This window comes from Mesoplodon bidens (assembly GCF_964165515.1).
Source record: "Mesoplodon bidens genome assembly, chromosome: 15".
NCBI lineage: Eukaryota > Metazoa > Chordata > Mammalia > Artiodactyla > Ziphiidae > Mesoplodon > Mesoplodon bidens.
In genome coordinates this window covers 43,320,231-43,339,648 of record NC_138171.1, presented here as the reverse complement: position 1 = coordinate 43,339,648, position 19,418 = coordinate 43,320,231, and the positions used below count along the sequence as shown (strand labels likewise).

The following is a 19,418-nucleotide window of genomic DNA, read 5'->3' as shown; positions in this document are numbered from 1 at the left end:
TCTGTAGCAGAACAGAAAGATGCAGATATGGGGAGTAGCTCAGTCATGTATGGACAGAGTCTGGGAGGAAAGCTGCACAAACTCTTGCCCTTCCTGAGATAGGACAGGCCATTCCTTCTGGTCAGGCCAGGCTCCTGAGTGGGAAGCCCAGCGAGGCTGACTGCAATTCAGTTAAGGAGGAACTTTTAACAGGCTTGTCTGGAAAGAGTCCCCATTTAGACTGGGGTGTGCCCCCTCAATGGAGGCGGTAGAGATGGAGGGAGGCATCGCAGCAACTTCCTGCCTCCCTCTATTCCAGTTCTCCGTGTGCTAAATGTATTAGTTACTTTAATCCTGTCTGCTATTGGATGGCTGAGGCCCTCCTTCATTTCGGAGACTAGATTTTAGGCATTCTCTGGATTAGCACTTTTTTTTTTTTTTTTTTTACTCTTAACACTTTTGTTTCTGTTTGACCCCTCTGGGTTTCTTTAATTTTTCATTTTTAAAAATTGAAGTATAGTTGATTTACAATATTGTGTTAGTTTCAGGTGTACAGCAAAGTGAGTGATTCAGTTATATATATATGTGTATATATATACACATATATATATGTATATATATATTTTTTCCCAGAGTCTTTTCCATTATAGGATATTACAAGTTACTGCATATAGTTCCCTGTGCTATACAATAAGTCCTTGTTGTTTACCTACAGATCAGCACTTCTGACTCTAAATGTGCACAAGAATAACCTGGTGAGTTTGTTAAGCTGCAGATTCTGAATCAGTAGGTCAGGGTAGGGGCCCAGGGAGGCTGATGTTGCTCATCTGCAGCAACTTTGTGTAACAAGGTTCTAAAGATCAGTGACTCTCAAACCTGAGCACACGTCAGCATCACCTGTTAACACAGACTGCTGGGCCCACCCCGAATTTGATTCAGTAGGTCTCAGTGGGGACTGAACATTTTTTTAACAAGTTTGAAGATGATGATGATGATAATAATCAGGAACCACACTCTGAGAACCACCACTCTAGAAGATTCTATGTGTGACCCACAGCTTTCACCCTTTTGGGAATTTGGTGTAGTGTCCCCACTGCTGGAGTTTTGGTTCTTTAGTTTACAAAGTCTTCTCATTGCTCCCACAGTCGCTCAGGAGGAGTTATTCATTCTTCTTTGTGTTTAGCTTGCTTATCTTTGTTGTTAAGAAACGTCTAAAATTTATGTTTTATTAGCAGGATTTTGGTGAGATTTGTATAGACGAGGCCTCTGCATCTCTGCTGGCTCTGGGGACCACCGTTATGGAATACTTACTATGTCCTAGGCCTGGCCTCGGGCTCTTTGCAGCCTCAGTGAGACCATCCCTCCCTTGACTGCAGCACGGGCAGGCCCCTCTGGCACCACCTGTCCGTGGCCCTCACCTCACGGTTAGTGTCTGGGAATTTGTACGTTACTCTTCAGGGTGGAGGAAGCGTCTTCTTTACCTGTGTATGCAGCTCACCTAGTGCCTGGCATCACATGCTAGCCAGATGACTGACTTTACCACCAGATACACCATTCCCCTCAGAGGGTACAGGACCCTGATGGTCTGGGGAAGGGTGGGTTAAGCAAGGGGACAATGTGAGCAGGGCAGCCTAGGGAGGACACTGGAAGGAAGGGGGATGGATGGGGCCGACTGGGTTAACCCAGCCCGTCAGCTCCCACCAGGGCTCCAAGGAAGCCAGTCCCGCCAAGACACCCAAGGCAGGAAGTCACTGTGAGGCCTGCGGTTAAGGGGGTGGGGCCTGTGCAGGGTGGAGACTCTGATGCGCATCCCTCCACCCTTCCCCATCCCTGACGCTAGCCATGCTTGTCCAGTTCCTCCACTTCCTCTGTGGCCCCTAACTGCATCCCCACCGACTGAGGCAGACAGGCTGGGCAGGAAACACACAAAGCCTCCTCTTGGGCCCACTTTATTTGGGAGAGGCATGGGGAGGGCTCTAGGCCTGCTGCGCCCCTAGGAGAGCTCGCACCTGGCCAATCTGCCAGTCGACACTGGAGCGCGCGGTGCCCCCCAGGGCTGCGTACTGCTCCACGCTGTGTCCGTAGTCCCACACGTGGCTCACATCTGCCGAGAACAGGGGGCTGGGGGGAAAGGAGGAGGTGGGCCGGGCTGGCCTGGCGGAAGGCAGCAGAGGGAGGGGAGGGGAGGGGAGGGGAGGGGAGGGGAGCGCACCTGATGGTCTGTAGCTCCTGCAGCGACAGCTGGTTGAGGGCGACCCCTTTGGTCTCGGCCATGAACACGGCTTTCCCAGAGGCCTCGTGGGCCTGGCGGAATGGCATCTGGGGGCGCGGGGTGGGGGGAGAGCGGTGCTGACACAGGCTTCCTGAGCTCCCTGTTCTGCTGGGGGTGCCGGCGCTCCCCCTGTGCCATGACCACCGCCACCCCCAGCCTGAGGAACATCGCTGTCCCCTCGCCCCTCCACCCTGGCTGCCCCACACTTACCCCTTTGCGGACCAGGTAGTAGGCGAGGTCAGTGGCCAGCATGTCAGGACTAAGAGCCCGTGCCATGTTCTCACGGTGAATCTGGGGACAGCAGGCCAGGCGAGTGTGAATCTGGGGGGCCCTTGGTCCTGGAGCTGCCAGCCTAAGGCCTACCCCCCCTCAGCCAGGAAGTCCCCTGCCTTGGGCAGATCCCCTCTTACCCACCCTCTTCTGCTTTCTCTGCTTGAACCATCATTTCATAATTATTGATAATTATTAGCTGTGCTACTGGAGTTGCCTCCGTATCTTTAGCATCAGAAGCAGCTGGAGGATTTATAATGAATACAGATCTCTGTGGCCTAAGCCCGAGTCTCTGATTCAGCAGGTCTGCAGGGGGGCCTAGGATTGCAGGTCTGTCAAGTGCTCAGGTGATACTGATGCTGCTGATCTCGGGATGACACTTTGAGAACCGCTGCTTTAGAGACACATCCTGAACTATTTAGGAATGAAATGATGAGGGGGATTTGCTTAAAAACAACAGTGGAGGGGGTAGTGGGTACAGACAGCTGAAGCAAGAATGGCCATGGGTTGACTGTTGTTTAAGCCGAGTGTTGGTACGTAAGGGTTCATGATACAGCCTCTCAACTGTTGTATACTGAAATTTCCCATAGTAAATGGTTAAAGAAGAAATCTGGCCAGGCCAGCTGATGGGGCTCCTTGAGTCTAACCCACTTCCATTCTACTGCAGCGTGTCTCTTCGCTCTTCCCAGGGCAGGAACAAGCACATGCCCCCTCCCTCTGCCCCACGGCCTCTGGACCCACCCACGCTTGCCTCCTCTCAAGATCACCCTCCTGGCATCCCAGCCCTGAGTTTAGGGGCCTCGGGGAGAAGAGGCATGTCTTGCCTGCAGTGTAGAGATGACGCCAGTGGCCACCTGGAGGACGGCGCTCATGGTGCTGGACACTTCAAACACAGCTTCCTTGTCCTCCTGGGAGGCACGTGGCAGGAGGTGAGGGCCCAGTAGCCCGGTCCCCAGTGAGGCCTCCCCACTGCCTTCCACTGGGAACACTCAGCACCTTGTACACCCCGAACCAAGGGAGAGGAGAGCACTCCCAGGGCTGGGTGCGCAGGACAGGAGGTGGCAGTTCTGTGGGGCCCCTGCCCAGATGAGCCAGGACCCCGAGAATTGGTATGCAGTGTATATGCAACTGGGTCCCCAGCCTCGCACCTGTAAGTCCTTGTTGTAGGTGCTCGGAAGTCCCTTGAGTGTCATCAGGAGCCCAGCACACTGAAGGGACAGGGAGGATCAGGAGGCTGGACCGCGGACCCTGTCCTGGACGTTCCCTCGGGACCCTCCAGGTCAGCGCAGAGGCCTTACCCCAACTCCCTGCCCTGCTTACCCGCCCAAACACTCGCCCGGCCTTGCTCCGGATCAGCTCCAGGCTGTCTGGGTTTTTCTTCTGGGGCATCAGGCTGCTTCCGGTGCTGGAGACAGAGATGCCGGGGCTGAAGGGGCTCCGGTGCCCCTTGGCTGGTCTGCTGGGCAGCTCTGCCCGGGGGTTGGGGTGAGGAGGAAAGAAGCCATGCTGGTGGGCGCAGAGCTGGGGGAGGGCAGGCGCAGCCTTACCTGTAGGCATCTGAGAGCTGCACCAAGTTGAATTCCTTGGTGCCATAGAGGATGAGATCCTCGGCCATCCTGCTGAGGTGGGTCATGCACAGCGAAGCCCAGAACAGGAACTCAGCTTGTGGGAGGAAAGGGAGAGCAGGCTGTCTGATCACCAGGCCTCGCCCCTTACCCAGCCTGGAGAAGGTCCGGTGGGCCATACGGGGGTGGCAGGAAGCTGGAGAGGAGGCAGGGTGGGGGGACAAAGGCAGCACGCACTGCAGGGGACTGGCCCTGGAGGGCGGGCGGGCTAGCGCCCAGGACTCACCCACAAAGTCTCGCTCACTGGTGGCATCCATGCTGTTGAGAGTGATGGCCCCAAAGTTCAGTTCTGGCCAATTCGGGAAGGGGAAGGCAATAGGGTTGGGCTGGAGGGCGAGGAGGGGCCTTCTCCCCACCCCCACCCCCTAACCAGGCTGCCCAGCGCCCCCCCAGCGACCCCCTCTCAGGGAGGAGGAGTAGGGAGGGGCAGGAGGTTGGGAAGGTCTTTGGTACAGGTCCCAGGAGGGAGGCGGGAGCCCTGAGTCTCCCCGGTACCATGCACCTCTCCCATGGCCTCCCCTTGCCTCTCTAGCCTCACTGTCCATAGATAATAGACCAGAGTTTTACCCGGACCCCTGCCCTCTCTAAGTGTGTGTCTGCGAGACCTGGCAGGTGCTGAGGGTGGTCTCCTGGGAAAGGAGGGGCAGGGTGCCTCACCTGCTCGGAGCAGCTCCCGGTCCACACCCAGAGGGTTGCCTGCGATGGCCCCGCTGCAGAGATGGGAGGGGTTCTGAGTGACCGGGGCTCCCGGCAGGCAGGCCTGGCATGTACTTGCATGCACACCTGTGCTGAGCTCTGGTTGCCAGGGCTGCGGCCTGGTCGGCTTGGGTGCCAGACAGTTGTCCCCACGCGGGGGAAGCGGCACGATGTGAGCAGCTGGCTGGCTCTCTGGAGAGCTCTGGCCTGGCTGTGACACACTCATCGCCCCCATCTTAGAGACAGCTGAGGGTCCATTTGTGGTCCCCCTCCCACCGTGGCTAGGGAGGCTGATTGCCTGGCTTCTGGCGCCCTCTGCCCTTCCTGGCCCCTCCTCTTCTCTTGAAGCCCAAGGACCACGCTGAGTGTGTGGCAGCAGCCCCATCCTTGGAGCGCTGGGCCTCACTCACCTCCCCAGGGGCAGGACGTTGATCCGCTTCTGCACCTCCAGCAGCCTCTCAGAGTCTCTGGTCAGTGCCACAGCATGGCTGTGGGAAGCCAGGAGGCAGGAGGGTCAGGGCAGCCTGGGCTGGGCCCCTCCCCTCCACCACGCCCCTCCATCACTGCCCACTCACCTCAGGATCCAGTGGCTCCAGCGGATGGGCTGAGCCCTCTGCAGGTGTGTGTATCCTGGGAAGAGGATGTCACGTTCCCTGTGGGGCAAGAGTAGGGGCAGGGAGCCTGAGGGGCTCAGGAGGTTCAGGCGAGGCCTGCCTGGGACCCTGGGACCCTGCAGGCCTGGGCCCCTGTAGGGAAGAGCAGGGCAGGCTCACCAAGGATCTGCCTGCACAAGGGACCAAGTGATCTCCTGGGGACAAACATGGTGTAAGGGAAGGGTTGGGAGGTGGGGCATTGTGCTTGGGCCATGGCTGTGGAGCATCCAGAGGGTGAGCGTAGGACCAGGTAGAGATTACACCTTCAGCTGGGGCCTCTGCACCTTGGCAGCAGATCTGGGCAGGGGCCAGGGCAGGAGGGGAGGTGCATGGCAGGTACCACCTGGCAGTGAGAGGCCGAGTTTGTGAGCATGAGAGGAACTCCAGAGGAGCCCAGAATAGCTGGGGGCACTTTAAAGTAGGCAGGGCAGTGGCAGAGGTGCTGTGAGTGACGGTTCTTATTTTTTTAAATAGCTTTATTGAGATATAATTCACATACAAATCACCCATTTAAAGTGTACATATAGTGTACAACCATCACCCCAAGAAAGAAACCCTGGGACCTCCCTGATGGTGCAGTGGTTAAGAGTCTGCCTGCCAATGCAGGGGACATGGGTTCGATCCCTGGTCTGGGAAGATCCCACATGTCGCAGAGCAACTAAGCCCGTGCGCCACAACTATTGAGCCCACGTGCTGCAACTACTGAAGCCCGCACGCCTAGAGTCCGTGCTCCGCAGCAAGCGAAGCCACAGCAGTGAGAAGCCCGCTCACTGCGTGCACCAATGAAGACCCAACGCAGACAAAAAAAAAAGGAAAGAGACCCTGTACTCATTAGCAGCCACTCCCTAACCCTCCCAACACCCACCCTGCCCCGAGGATGACAGTTTGGGGGCCCTTGTTTTCCCCCAGTGAAGTCAGTGAAACAGGGGTCACAGGGAGCTGGGGAAGAGGAGGGGTCAACCCTGTCTCTGACACCAAACAGAGACTTCTCAGCAGTCATGTCACAGAAGCCAAAGCTTGGGATGAGGCCAGCGGGAGGCAGCCCTCAGCTCTGTCCTTTGCCCGCCATGCTGTGTGGGGACGGGGGACATGGGGCACAGGCAGGCCAAGGAGTGACTCTCTGGTTGCCCCGGGCAAGCCAGCCCCTTTCCTCAGGCTTCGGGCCATCTGCCCAGTGCCTTAGCCTCTGGCCTGTGAACCCTCAAAGGGTGAGCTCCCCCTGCCTGCTGAGCGGGGCTGGCTGGGGGTCAGGGAGCTGCAAGAAACCCCCGCTCCTGGCTGCTCTGCCTCCCTCAGTCCAGGAGTTCCGGGCTGCACCCCCGTACCCCAGAGCCTGGCCCCCTACCCTCATCACCCCTGCCACCTAGGTCTGGCATTCAGGCTGCCTGTCTCGGGGGAGCAGAGACCCTGGCTGCTCTCGTGCCCCTCTCTGCCACCTGGTGTTCCATGCACTCACGCCTCTGCCCGATCCACCATGGTTCTGATGAGCTCCCGGAGGAGGGCAGAGAGCGTGGAGCAGTTCTGCCGCATCCACAACCTGAGGTCCGTGACCACCTGTTGGGAGGAGGATGTGGCACTCAGGGACCACAGATGTGCTGCCTCCCTGGGGAGCCAGGACCGCTGCTGAGCCCCAGCTCTGCTGCCTGGACCCCCCAAGGTTGGGAAGGCCCAGGGCGGGGAGCTGGGCGGGCTGGCGGCACCTGGTCGTTCCGACTTCGTCCTGTGTGCAGCTTCCCTGCGGTTTCACCGATGAGCTCCTGGGGGTGGAGGGAGACACGCAGTTGGGGTCTGCCTGCTTGTGGCCCAGTGGGGTCAGCCCAGGCCACAGCCTCCCCAGCCTGTGGCCCTCCCTCCCTGCCCCGGGGTCCCCTGGTTCTGCCTGCTCTCTGCCATCTCTGCTAAGGCCTCCTGCTCTGAGGTCCCAGTGATGAAGGGAACAGAATGATGGCGCTTATGCTCAAAGTGGCCCAGAGAGGGGAGGGGCAGGGGTGGGGGGTGAGGTGGGGGGGTGGCCTCACCTTCAGACGCCGCTCATTGGCCGTATGGATGTCCTCATCATTGGGGTTTAGTTTGAAGGTGCCCTGGGCCCACTCCTCAGCTACCTGCAGCAGATAGCAGCAACACGGGGGGCAGGAGGGCGGGCATCAGCAGTTGAGTCCTGGCAGCGCTCCACCCCCGAGGAGCATCACAGGCCAAGAGCACGTTTGCTCAGGAGCCACAGGACCACAGGGGCATTAAGGGATGAAGAGAGACAGTCAGCACAGCATGTGGTTAAAGGGCACCTCTCTAGGCATATGATCACTACGAGGGGAGATGACAGGCTTGGGATGATACCGCAGCCTGTGCTTGCTCGGGGATTTGGTGAAAGCCTGGGACCACAGGGAGGGACGCTGGGTTGGGCCTGGGGGTGTGGAGAGTACCTTGTCCAGGCCCTGGAGTATCTGGTCCATCTCGGTCTTGGTGAGGAGCCCCGCCTTCTCCAGGCCCCGGCTGTAGGCCTTGCTGCCCAGCACGTCCACCTCCCAGAGGTGCTGGTCATAGGTGATGGACGAGTTGAACTTCTCCATGATGGGGTCCACTGCGCCCACAAACCGGCCACCCCACAGCTTCCCGCTCTGGCCGGGAGGGCACGAGCAATTAGTCTCCTCCCCGCTTGAGAACAGTACCTCCCACAAAGGGCCCTCAGGAGAGTTGTCAAATCTGGTGGCAGTGGGAGCCAGCGGGCAGGGTTATTCTCACTGGACAGATAAGGAAACTGAGGCTCAGAGAGGGTTAGGAACTTGCCCAGATTCACTCAGGGAGTGAATGTGGGAACTTGGCTGGACACTGAAGTTAGGTTCTTTCCCACCATGGGGCGCTGCTCCAGGGAGATGGTGGCAGGCACCCCTGAGACCACAGCAGAACTTCTGGGACCCTTCCTGCCACTGACCAAAGTGAGAAGTCACTCTGGAATCCAGCTCTGATGTACCAGGGGTAATGACAATAATACTGGCTAACATATGTCGCATTCTCACTGTCTGGCAGGCACCATTATTTGCTTGTCACGCAGACAGCAACGCTGTGAACTGGGTACCAATACTATCCTGCTACAGACAGGAAAAACTGAGGCACAGAGCAGATCTGTACCTTGCCCTTGCTGAGAGCGGCAGAGCCCAGACTGCACCTCGGCAGCCGGAAGTCGAAGCCCTGCTCTAAACCCACACGCCACCAGGACCTCTCTGCTGGCTCTGCTGTTCTGAACATTTGCTACAGGGACAGGTGAGGAGGCACTTGAGGGGCCCCATCAGTCTCAAATTACCTGCATCTCCCTCCCCCAGTTTGGGGTGGGGCCTAATGTCCCAACCCCCCACTCCTCTGGAGAGCACCCCGGACACACCTGTTATCATTGGCCTTCTAGGAGGTCACTAGCTGACCCTCTGCCCCCCAGGAGCCAAGGGCAGAGGAATGGGACAGAGACACCTCTGTTTTGAAAGAGGGCATAGGTCAGGGCATGGGACAGATGGGGGAGGGAGTGCAGAACCCCTGAGGGGTAGTCCTAGTGCCCAGTGAGCCAAGGACAGGAGGGGAGTGGTCCGGGGTGGAGATGGGAATGTTACTTCGCTGGCATCTTTTCTGTGGAAGGGGTCTACAGTGGCCACTGGGGACATATGTTCTCCTCTGTCTCCCTGCAATGTCCCAGACCTCAGTTAGCCACCTGGTCATAGGGGTGTTATATTACCTCTCTAACCTTCAGGGTTGTCCCTTTATAAAATAGGAATAATAATAGCATCTATCTGATGGAGTTTTTAGATTAAGCCATTAGATTAAGCTAACTGCATACATAGCACAGTGCCTGGTACTCAGTAAGTTCTAAGTATTGCTAGGGGAGGGGCGAGGGCTGCCAGGGTCAGGGTGTGCCTTAGCTCCACTCCTCACTCCTGTGTGCACCCCCGGGACCTCCACCGTGCTCTGGCCCCAGGCTGTGAGCTGACCCCTCAGTGCCCAGCAGCCTTGGCTGCCAGAGGACTCTGCCCTGCAGATGTAGCCTCTGCCCCCACTCAGCCTTTTGAGCTGGACCTGCCCCTTACCCCCTGCTGCCCCGCCAAGCCTAGATCTCCAGCAAAGCACCACGTGGGGCCCTGGTCCTGACCACTGGGGCCAGAGGGCCAGGGCCAGCCAGTCAGGATGGGGAGGCAGGCTGCCCTTCAGCCAGGGGCCTGGCATCACCTCCCCCAGCAGGCCCCTGGACTCGCTTCGTGGGTTGTTAGTAATAACTATTTAACAAGTGGGGCCGCAGCCAAACCAATTAGTGCCAACCCACAGGATGGCCTGGGGAAAGCAGAGGTCTCCTGGCGCCCTGGTTTCCTGAAGGCAGTCCACTCCGCGTTGGGGCCAAGCTCCTACCCTGCTGGCAGTCTTAAAAGGACCCCAGGAGGATGTTAGAGTGATGTGCCACCACCTGGGCACTGAGAGGGGGGCGAGGTGGTGGGAGAGGGCACTGCTGTGAGCCAGGGCACATCTGGGCCAGAAGGATCCCTTTGGGGCAAGGGGACAGGGACACTGATTCAGGCTGGGATAAAAGAGCAACAGCCAATTTAGAACACACGGGAAATACCGGCGTTGTCCCTCTTAGTGTCATTAGCCACGATTTATTGAGCACCTACTATTGCTTCGCCCTGTGCCAGGCATTCTCCAGATGCTCTTACACCCTCCTATGAGGTTACCCCTATTTTACAAGTGAGGAAAGACGTTCAGGGAGGTCGAGTGACTGCTTCAGAAGCCAAGTCTGTTTGGCTCCAAAGTCCCGGCCCTGCCACAGGCCCTCCACCACGACCCAGAAGCTAGCAGGGCAGACAGTCTTAACCCATTTATCAATAAAACCTGAGGCCCAGAGAGGAAGTGACTTGCCAGCTAATGGGGGCCAGGAGGGACTGGAACCCACACCTCCTGCTTCCCAGGCCCAGGGTTCCCTTCTCTGGCATCAAGCAAACAGCCCCTTTTACCTGAAGGGTTCAAAGCAATGACCTCACGATCCAGTACCTTACAGAGAAGGCAGACAGCTAACATTATCCCCATCTGCTGGGTAAGTCAACTGAGGCCCAGGGAAAGGAACCTGTGCCTCAGACTCCTGCCACTAAGTCAGAAAACCCAGGAGTCCTCTGGCTCTGAGGGAGAGAGGCCAATGAGACAGGAAGCCACCAGGTCCTGGGGTCACACGGCATGGTCCCCTACGTCCTGGCTCTTAGCACACACAAGAGTCCTGTGGACTCTGCTACACAGGGACAGCTGCTATGGTAGGAGAGGGGCACAGGATGGGGACTGACAGGAGGACGGGGGGCGGGGGGTGGGAAGGAAGGAATGAAGAGGTGAGTGTGCTGAATGAGTGGGCCGCACCTTTCCCGCCCGGCCTAGATCACGGTCAGGTCAGGGCCACCTTCCCCAGCAGTGTGGGTTGGTGCGTTTGCCACAAAGGCTGCCTGGGGAGGGGTGAGGGACGGGGGAGAGCAGATGGTGGTGGGGACATTGGGAAGTCGGGGCAAAGCTCTCTTTAGGGCTCTGGCAGGTGCGCCAGGGGGTACCCACTGCCTGGAGCCAGCGAGGACAATGACCAGGAGGGTGGAGGGTGACAGGTCTGTCTCGGGGAGGTCGCGTGCGCAGGTCCCTGTCCCGGCTGGCGCCCAGGGCGCCCCTCCCCCTCGTTTGGAGGCCTGGAGGACAGGCGTCCTCGAGGTCCCACTCACCTCCGATGCCATTCTGGGCGGTTCCTTGCCGTCCGGGAGCCTAGGTCCTCCGGGTCTGGAAGACAGGGCAGGACTGACGACCTCGTCGGCCACCGGGCGGTGTCCCCCGGGCGGGGCCGGCTCCGGGTTGGGGCACTGCCTTTGGCGGAGCGCAGCCTGTGGCGGAGGCGGACGTGGGCAGAGCCTAGTGCGCTCGCGCGGGTCCTCTGCGTCCTGCCCTCCCGTCAGTCCCGCCAGTCCCGCCAGTCCCGCCCGTCCAGCCTGTCCAGCCGCCGAGCACTTACCACCGCCTGGCCGCGCAGTGAGTCTCCCCACAGTCGTGGGGCTGGACTTTTCTGGTCGGGAGAGCGTCAACAGCAGCCCAGCTCTGACCCTGCCTCCTATCGGCGGCCGCCCCAATCCCAGGCAGCCCGGCCCGGTGGGCGTTGCCTCCGCCCTCCAACCCCGGCTGTGGGCGGAGCCGTCTCCGGAGCGGCTTTGGGCTGAGCGGCCCTAGGGAGGCGGCAGTGCTCAAGGCTGCAGACTGCTCCGGGCACCGGAGGGAGACCTGGGCTAGGGATAGAGGTAAAGACACTGGGCTGGGCCTCGCGGGCTCACAGGAGACACAAGGTGAAAAGCCACGCCCGATCATTCGTTCATTCAACAAACACGTACCCGCACCTCCTATGTGGTAGGTACAGAGCTAGACACTGAAGAAAAGGAAATGAGCATAAGAAATGATGCTTGCCTCAAGAAGGTCTAACAAAGCATGGATAAGGTGTGCAGGGGGCACAGAGGGCAGCGCAGAGTGAGGCGTCCATCTTGGGGTACTCAGGGAAGGGTTCCCTGACACGATTAATTAACTAATTATTCAACAAAATAGCCTGGGTTCTGGCCTCAGGGGCCATTGAACTTCTGCCCAGGAAGTCCCACATTCTGGGGGAGATGTCCCCTGAGTTGAGTCTTGGAAGATAAAAGGGAGTTAGCTCAGAAAAAAAGGGGATTAGAACATTCCCTGCGCCGGGGTGGGGGGTGGGGGGTGGGGGGTGGGGGTCAGCCTGGGCAAAGTCCGGGAGGCCAAAGGCCAGAAAGTGAATGGCCTGCTTGCAGAACAGGAAACCAAGAGTGGCTATAACAAAGGGTCAGGGGCTTTAGAATGGAGGTGGGGAGGAGAGGTGGGAAGTAGGTTGGGGTAAGATTGTAAAGGGCCTTGAATGTCAAACGAGAGGGTTTGGTCTTGATAGGACCTATGGTCCTCCCATAGGTCATAGGGAGCCAACAGATGTTAAAAATTGGGGGAGCCAAAATTTTTTTAGAAAGATACTTCTGGCAACAGTATTGAGGATGGAATGGAGGGGAGAAGGGACCAGTAGCTGGGATACCTCGTGGGTTGAAGGTTTTTAGCCCTCACTCAGGAGTGGAATTACTTGGAGTTCCTAGGATGCATCAGGCTGTTGCAAGCTTTCCTAAATGGTCCTCCCTGTGCCTGGAAAGCCTTCCCTCACTGTCTGTCTTGCTACTCCCACTCACCTGTCAGTATTCGAGCGAAGCATCATCAATGTTGGGAAGACTCCCTGATGGTCCAGGTGTCCAGCTCTGGGCTCCCATGCGATCCTGGAGAAGCATCTAGCAGTCTTTCCCTGAATTGGGAGCACTGTAGTTGTGGCTTCTGGGTCTTCTTCCCCACCCAACTGTGGGCTCCTTGGAAGCAAGGCCTCATCCTCTTTATCTCTGTTACCCCCCAACCTCTCCTGTCTTCTCCCACAAAAGCCCCAGAACAGGGCTGCAGCAGGCCCCTAGGTGGGCAGGGAAGCCCTTGAGACCAGCTGTGAGCCATGTGGTCCTGACAACTGAGAGAGTGCTGTGGCAAACCCCTGGGATCTACCTGCTAGTGTCTGAGGCCTGACATCCCCTCCTGGGAGGTCAAGTGTCAAAGCCAGAGGTACTTTGCAAATATGAGGTCACATTCTTGAATACCCAGCAACATACAGGGATCAAACCCTTTGGCAAATGAATTGAGGCTGGAAAGGGTGTTGGGGAAGTGTTAAAAAATGCTCACAGTCTCACTGTTAAAAGCCTCGTGAATCTGGATATGTATGGATGTGTGTGTGTGTGTGTGTACATATATGTACATATATACGATGTATGTATCAGCTTTATTGAGATTTAGTTGATACACAATAATATACAAATATTTAAAGTGTACAATTTGATATGTTTTGACATATGTACACCCATGGAAATACACCATAATCAAAATAGTGAATGTATCCATCATATCCAAAGTTGTCCTTTGTGCCCTCTTCATAATCTCCTCCTCCTGCCTCTCCCCATCCATCCCCAAGAAAACACTGATGTGCTTTGTAACAATAGATTAGCTTACATTTTCTATATATATATATATATACGTGGAATTATTATATATATGAAATTATTATATTTTTTTCATCTGTCTTTTCTCACTCAGCATAATTATTTGGAAATTTATCCATGTTAGCACATGTGTCAATAGTTCATTCCTTTTTATTGACAAATAGTATTCCATTCTATGGATATACCACAATTTGTTTCTCCAGCTGCCTGTTGATGGACATTTGAGTTGCTTCCAATTTGTGGTTGTTACAAATAAAACTTGTATGTGCAAGTCTTTCTATGGACATATGCTTTCACTTCCCTTGCGTAACTACCTAGTTCTCAGGCCTTTGAACTTGGACTGAATTACACCACTGGCTTTCCTGGTCCTCCAGCTTGCAGATGGCAGATTTGGGGACTTTTTGGCCTCCATATCAGCATGAGCCAATTCCTATAGATTATAGTTAAAATAACTTTTAACGTCCTTCTCTGATTTATTAATCCTTCTCCTCATTATGGTTCATACTTTCTTGTCTTTTTACATACCTAGAAATTTTTGGATGCTAGAGATGAGACCTTTATCTTGTTAGGTGTTGGATATTTTTGTATTCCTATAAATCTTTTGGAGCTTTCCTCTGAGATGCAGTTAAGTTACTTGGAAACAGTTTGATTCTTTTGGGTTTTGCTTTCAATTGTCTCTTAGGTCAGAAGCAATGAGCAGTCTAGAGCTAATTATTCCCCACTAATAAGGGAAGACCTTCTTGAATACTCTACCCAGTGAATTATGAGTTTTCCCAGTCTGGTTGGTAGGAATAGGCACTATTCTTTTTAATCCTTTTGGATGGTTCTTTCCCCAAACTCAGATAGTTTCCTCACATTCATGCACTAATCAGTAATGCACTAGATACTCGCAGGGAACCCTCGGTAGATCTTCACAGTTCTCTTCTCCCTGTTACTCTTTTTCATGAACTCTAAAGTCCTCTGTCTCTCTAGGCTCCACTTTTTTTTCTTAACTCAGGGGGTCTGCCAGACTCTGCCTCGGTTCTTCCTCCCTGCATCATGTCCTTGGAACTTTCTCAAAATAGTAAGCTGGATTACTATAGGGCTCACCTCTTTTGTTTCCTGTCTCCCAGGAATCACTATCTTTCATTGAAAAACTTTGTTTCATGTATTTTGCCTTTAAAAAATTATTTATTTATTTATTTAGGCTGCACTGGGTCTTTGTTACAGCATGTGAGCTTCTTAGTTGTGGCATGCGGCCTCCTAGTTGTGGCATGTGGACTCTTTAGTTGTGGCATGCATGTGGGATCTAGTTCCCTGACCAGGGATCGAATCTGGGCCTCCTGCATTGGGAGTGTAGAGTCTTACCCACTGGACCACCAGGGAAGTCCCTATTTTGCCTTATTAATTTTGCTTTTTGGTTGCTTCACGTGTGATGGTAAATCAGATCCCAACTGACTCTATCTTGGCCAGAAGCAAAAGTCTGGTGGCAGATATTTAACACAAAAGGTAAGGGTGGCAGCGTCAAACTTACCTTGGCTTAAATTCCAACTCTGTCACTTACCGTAAAATGGGAGCGGGGTTGGTCTTTTATATCCAAATGGCTATTTGATCTTTTTCCTCAGATGTTTAAAAGACATCTAAAAGTCAACATGTTCAAAACTGAACCCCTGATCTCCCCACTCCTGCATGTGATTGTCATTTTGTGTTTCCCATGACAATAAATGCCAACACCAACCATCTAGTTGCTCAAACCAAAACGCTTGGACTCCCGTTTTTCCTCACATCCAAATCTGATCAGTCATGTAATCCTGTTGGATCTATTTCAAATTATATCCAGAATCTGTTTCTCTCACTTCCACTGCTTCTTCCTGGACTGAGCCACCATCATCTTTTCCCTTGACTATTAGTTACAACAGTCTTTCCTCTGGTGTCCCTGCTTCTACCCTTGCCCTTGGAAGGTCCCTTCTTAACACAGGAGCAGAGGATCCTTTTTTTTTTTTTTTTCTTTTTTTTGCGGTACGCGGGCCTCTCACTGCTGTGGCCTCTCCCGCTGCGGAGCACAGGCTCCGGACGCACAGGCCCAGCGGCCATGGCTCACGGGCCCAGCCGCTCTGCGGCATGTGGGATCTTCCCGGACCGGGACACGAACCCGTGTCCCCTGCATCGGCAGGCGGACTCTCAACCACTGCGCCACCAGGGAAGCCCCAGAGGATCCTTTTAAAATTTAAGTTAGGTCACGGTACTTCTCTGTTCAAAACTCTGTTCCTTTGGCTCCCCATTCTGTTCAGAGTGAAAGCCAACATCCTTCCAGCGGCCTAGAACTCAGTGACCTGCCCCGCTTCCTCCTTCCTTACGTCTCTGTCCTCTCCTCCTGTGACTTTTCACTCTCTACTCCAGCCACACTGGCTCGGTGTGGTCCTCAAACATCCAGGCCTGGGGACTTCCCTGGTGGTCCAGTGGTTAAGACTCCATGCTTCCACTGCAGGGGGCACAGGTGCGATCCCTGGTCAGGAACTAAGATCCTGCAGGCCACGCGGTGAGGCAAAAAAACAAAAAAAAACAAAAAAAACCAACAAAAAAGGTGTTTCTGCCATGTTTCTTTTGTTTGTTTGTTGTTTTGTAAAAATATTTATTTATTTGGCTGTGCCGGGTCTTAGATGTGGCACTCGGGATCTTCATTGAGGCATGCGGATCTTTTCCGTTGAACTTTTTAGTTGTATCTTGCATGTGGGATCTAGTTCCCCGACCAAGGATCAAACCCGGGGCCCCTGCATTGGGAGCGCAGAGTGGACCACCAGGGAGGTCCCTGCCATGGGGTCTTTGTACTTCTTGCTGTTCGGTGTGTGTCATTCCCTCACCTTCTTCACGTCTCTGCTCACATGTCACCTTCTCAGAAAGTGAGGACTTTTCCTTGACTACCTTGTTTAAAGGAGCAGTTTGCTGCTCCTTCTCTCTCTCGCCTCCTTGCCTTTATTTTTCTCCACAGCACCATCACTCTCTGACATACTGTATTTGTCATCTATTTGTTTATTTGCACTTGTGTCTGCACACTAGAATGTGAGTGATTTCTGTCTGTTTTATTTTTTAATGTACTCCAGGTACCTAGAACATTGAAGGAACACAATAAGTATTTGTTAAATGAAAAAAATATATAATGAATAAATGAGTAAAAATACCTAGCTTGTATGATTTATTGTGAGAATCTGAGTTAATAATATATGTAAAATCTCAACACTAGGTCTGGCAGCTATACAGTCGGGGCTCAATAAATGTGCTTTCATTGCCATTATTATTATTATTTTTTTTAATTTTTGGCTGCACGTGGGCTTTCTCTAGTTGCTCTAGGTGCACGGGCTTCAGTAGTTGTGGCACTCTGGCTCAGTAGTTGTGGCTCGCGGGCTCTAGAGTGCAGGCTCAGTAGTTGTGGTGCACAGGCTTAGTTGCTCTGTGGTATGTGGGATCTTCCCGGACCAGTGCTCGAACCCGTGTCCCCTGCATTGGCAGGTGGATTCTTAACCACTGCGCTACCTGGGAAGTCCCTCATTGCTATTATTGATAATAATAACTGTGCTCCCAGGAGAAGAGGGAGTCAGGGAGGAAAGGGAGAGGTTCTTACCTTGTTAACATCTCCTGAGCATCATCCTCAGAAATCCAAAGCTCTGACTCCTGCCAGAGGGAAAAAAAAGTTAAGGAAGAAATTTAGAGGTAGCCTGAGGCATTTCCTGTATATAAATAGAACAAGAAACAAAGCAACAACGATAGCTAATACTTGTTGAGCTCTACCTGTGTGCCAGGCACTATGCTAAACATATTATATAGTGATTACGTACTTAGATCCTCACAACCACCCTTTGTGGTCAATGCTATAATTACTCCCATTCTGCTGATGGGAATACTGAGTCTGGGAGAGATTAAGTGACTTGCCCCAAAACACCCAGCTAGGAAGTGGCAGAGCTGAGAATGACTACCAGTAGTCTGGCCATGAAGCCTGTGTTCTGTGCAAGCAGCAATAACATCCGTCTGAGGAGCCTTGACCATAGGCACACCTTCTGTGTCCATTCTCGTTGCCAGCTTGGGGGTCCATGACTGTTCAGACAATGGATCACACCCATTTTCAGCTGAGGGCTGAGTGCCGTACGGAATTTACCTGCCTCGGAAGAATGAAAACCTTGCCCGGCCTCTCTCCCCTAAAATTTCCACCTTGGTACAGCAAAAGAGTCTCGGAAGGGTCTAGTGCAGAATAGGGAGGAATCCCTAACGTTGACAGGAGAGAGGTGAGGTTGGAGTTGGCCAGAGAACAGTGAGAACCCTGGCTCAGACACTTCCTGACTCCTCTCTGAGCTTCGCTTTCCTCTCTGTGAAATGGGCTGATCATAGTGCTTAACTCTGAGGACTCCTGAGAGAAGTGAATGAGACCACGCTAACGCCATGCCTGGCATGCATCCCCATAGGGATTTTGTGAGGATTAGATGAGTGTACACATGTGAAGAGCTTAGATCAACTCTCTGGCAGCTGGTAAGCACCCAAGTCTTACTATTCTAGACTCTCCCTGGGTGACTTCACTTTAAAGGCTTCAATTTCTACTTATACCTTCAAAAGCTCTATCTGCTTATTTTCTTCTGAGCTCTAAACCTAAAAGCTTCAGTGTTCAACAGGACATTTCCACTTGGAGGGCACACGGGCTTTGCTCATTCTCTAGCCCTTTGTATGTATTTAATACCTCTGCCTAAAAAGCCAGCTGTTAAGGAAAAAAAAAAGTCATTTTCTAGGGTGGTGTGATTTGGGTGGCAAAGAACAGAGACTCGTTAGGCAGCCTCAAGTTAGGAAAGTTTCAGGGAGGCCCTGAGTGGGGACACACCAGGCAGGAATTTCAGCTATGGACTGGCCCAGCTTTGTTGCCTGGGTTACCTGTTGCGCAGGCTCCTTCTGGGCAGCCTTCCCTTGGGGGAGGGCCTCTCTCCTGACTACTTGGCTGCCTCCATGCCATAGGTTGGGTGGCTGCATATGGCCCCCAAAGTCTTAGGGTAGCATCCCTTGGAGAACCTGGAGCCTAGCCATTTTATCATGGGGTCCTCAAAGGCACTAGCTTCTCTTCTGTGGAAGCCCATCCCTGAAGCCTTGGCCTTGTGTGTTCCTTCCCGCACCCCACTCAAACACCCCTGGCTTTGGGACGTCTCTCCACCTCATTAGTCATTTCCTCCTCTGTTCCATAGCGTCTAAACACAGCATATCGTAGTTATTGATGTCCAGAGCTCGTTCCCAACTAGGCTGTCAGGTAGGCAGGGTAGGAGGTGTGTATTATTCATATTGGTATTATCACCACCGAATGGGCCATCAGTACATGTTTGCTGAGTGAATAACACAATGGGGACTCTCCACATGAATTAGGCCAGCTGGGTCTGGGTTAGCATTTTATTTACTTGTTGATTTTTAAAGTAAATTAGTTGTTTTAAAAATATTTTTGTAGGGAGTTCCCTGGCAGTCCAGTGATGAGGACTTGGCATGTTCACTGCCGTGGCCCTGGGTTCAATCCCTGGTCAGGGAACTAAGATCCCACAATCTGTGAGGCGTGGCCAAAAAAAATTTTTCTTTTATATTGATAGTTTAAAAATAACATGTATATTGAAAAATATTTTTAAAATTCCGAATGTGTAAAATTAAATGTTAAAAATTCCCCTCACTCCTCTTCCAAGCAATCCCCACAGGCAAATACCAGTAAAAAAACATTTTAATAGCTTTATTGATATATAATTTGGATACCATAAAATTCACCCACTTAAAGTGTACAATTCAGTGTTATTTAGTGTATTCACAGGGATATGCAACCACTACCACAATCTAATTTTAGGACATTTGTTTCCCTCCAAAG

The 19,418-nt window shown here is 53.5% G+C and overlaps 3 protein-coding genes across 7 annotated transcripts in view; 1 reads left to right on the top strand and 2 right to left on the bottom strand.

The window, feature by feature from the left end:
* SEPTIN14 (septin 14) overlaps positions 1–19,418 on the bottom strand; it is a gene marked incomplete at both ends in the record, with an annotated part of 563,121 nt that overhangs the window by 370,659 nt on the left and 173,044 nt on the right. The window lies entirely within an intron of this gene.
* The window catches only part of CRCP (CGRP receptor component), an 80,995-nt gene that overhangs the window by 17,002 nt on the left and 44,575 nt on the right, over positions 1–19,418 (top strand). The window lies entirely within an intron of this gene.
* On the bottom strand, positions 1,895–11,648 carry ASL (argininosuccinate lyase). Of its 4 annotated transcripts, none has more exons than XM_081256119.1 (17): positions 11,500–11,648; positions 11,216–11,270; positions 7,916–8,026; positions 7,514–7,597; positions 7,196–7,252; positions 6,952–7,049; positions 5,418–5,495; positions 5,253–5,330; positions 4,804–4,856; positions 4,373–4,435; positions 4,069–4,183; positions 3,842–3,926; positions 3,670–3,729; positions 3,346–3,429; positions 2,462–2,542; positions 2,192–2,298; positions 1,895–2,100 (listed from the first exon to the last, which is right to left on the bottom strand). In XM_081256119.1, exons 2-17 carry the CDS (start codon positions 11,225–11,227, stop codon positions 1,956–1,958), a joined length of 1,311 nt encoding a protein of 436 aa, XP_081112245.1. In that variant the 5' UTR covers positions 11,228–11,270; positions 11,500–11,648; the 3' UTR covers positions 1,895–1,955. The 4 variants fall into 4 exon arrangements, with proteins under 4 accessions (XP_081112245.1, XP_081112244.1, XP_081112247.1 ...); XM_081256118.1 differs by having other exon boundaries at positions 7,916–8,110; positions 11,500–11,647; XM_081256121.1 differs by having other exon boundaries at positions 7,916–8,110; positions 11,216–11,371; positions 11,500–11,546.

Excerpts from the sequence above, each read along its gene's own strand:
- ASL (XM_081256118.1), bottom strand. Across the intron at positions 7,050-7,195 it reads GACGAAGTCGGAACGACCAG|GTGGTCACGGACCTCAGGTT; the intron begins GTGCCGCCAGCC and ends TCCTCCCAACAG. Across the intron at positions 3,730-3,841 it reads CCGGGCGAGTGTTTGGGCGG|TGTGCTGGGCTCCTGATGAC; the intron begins GTAAGCAGGGCA and ends CTGTCCCTTCAG.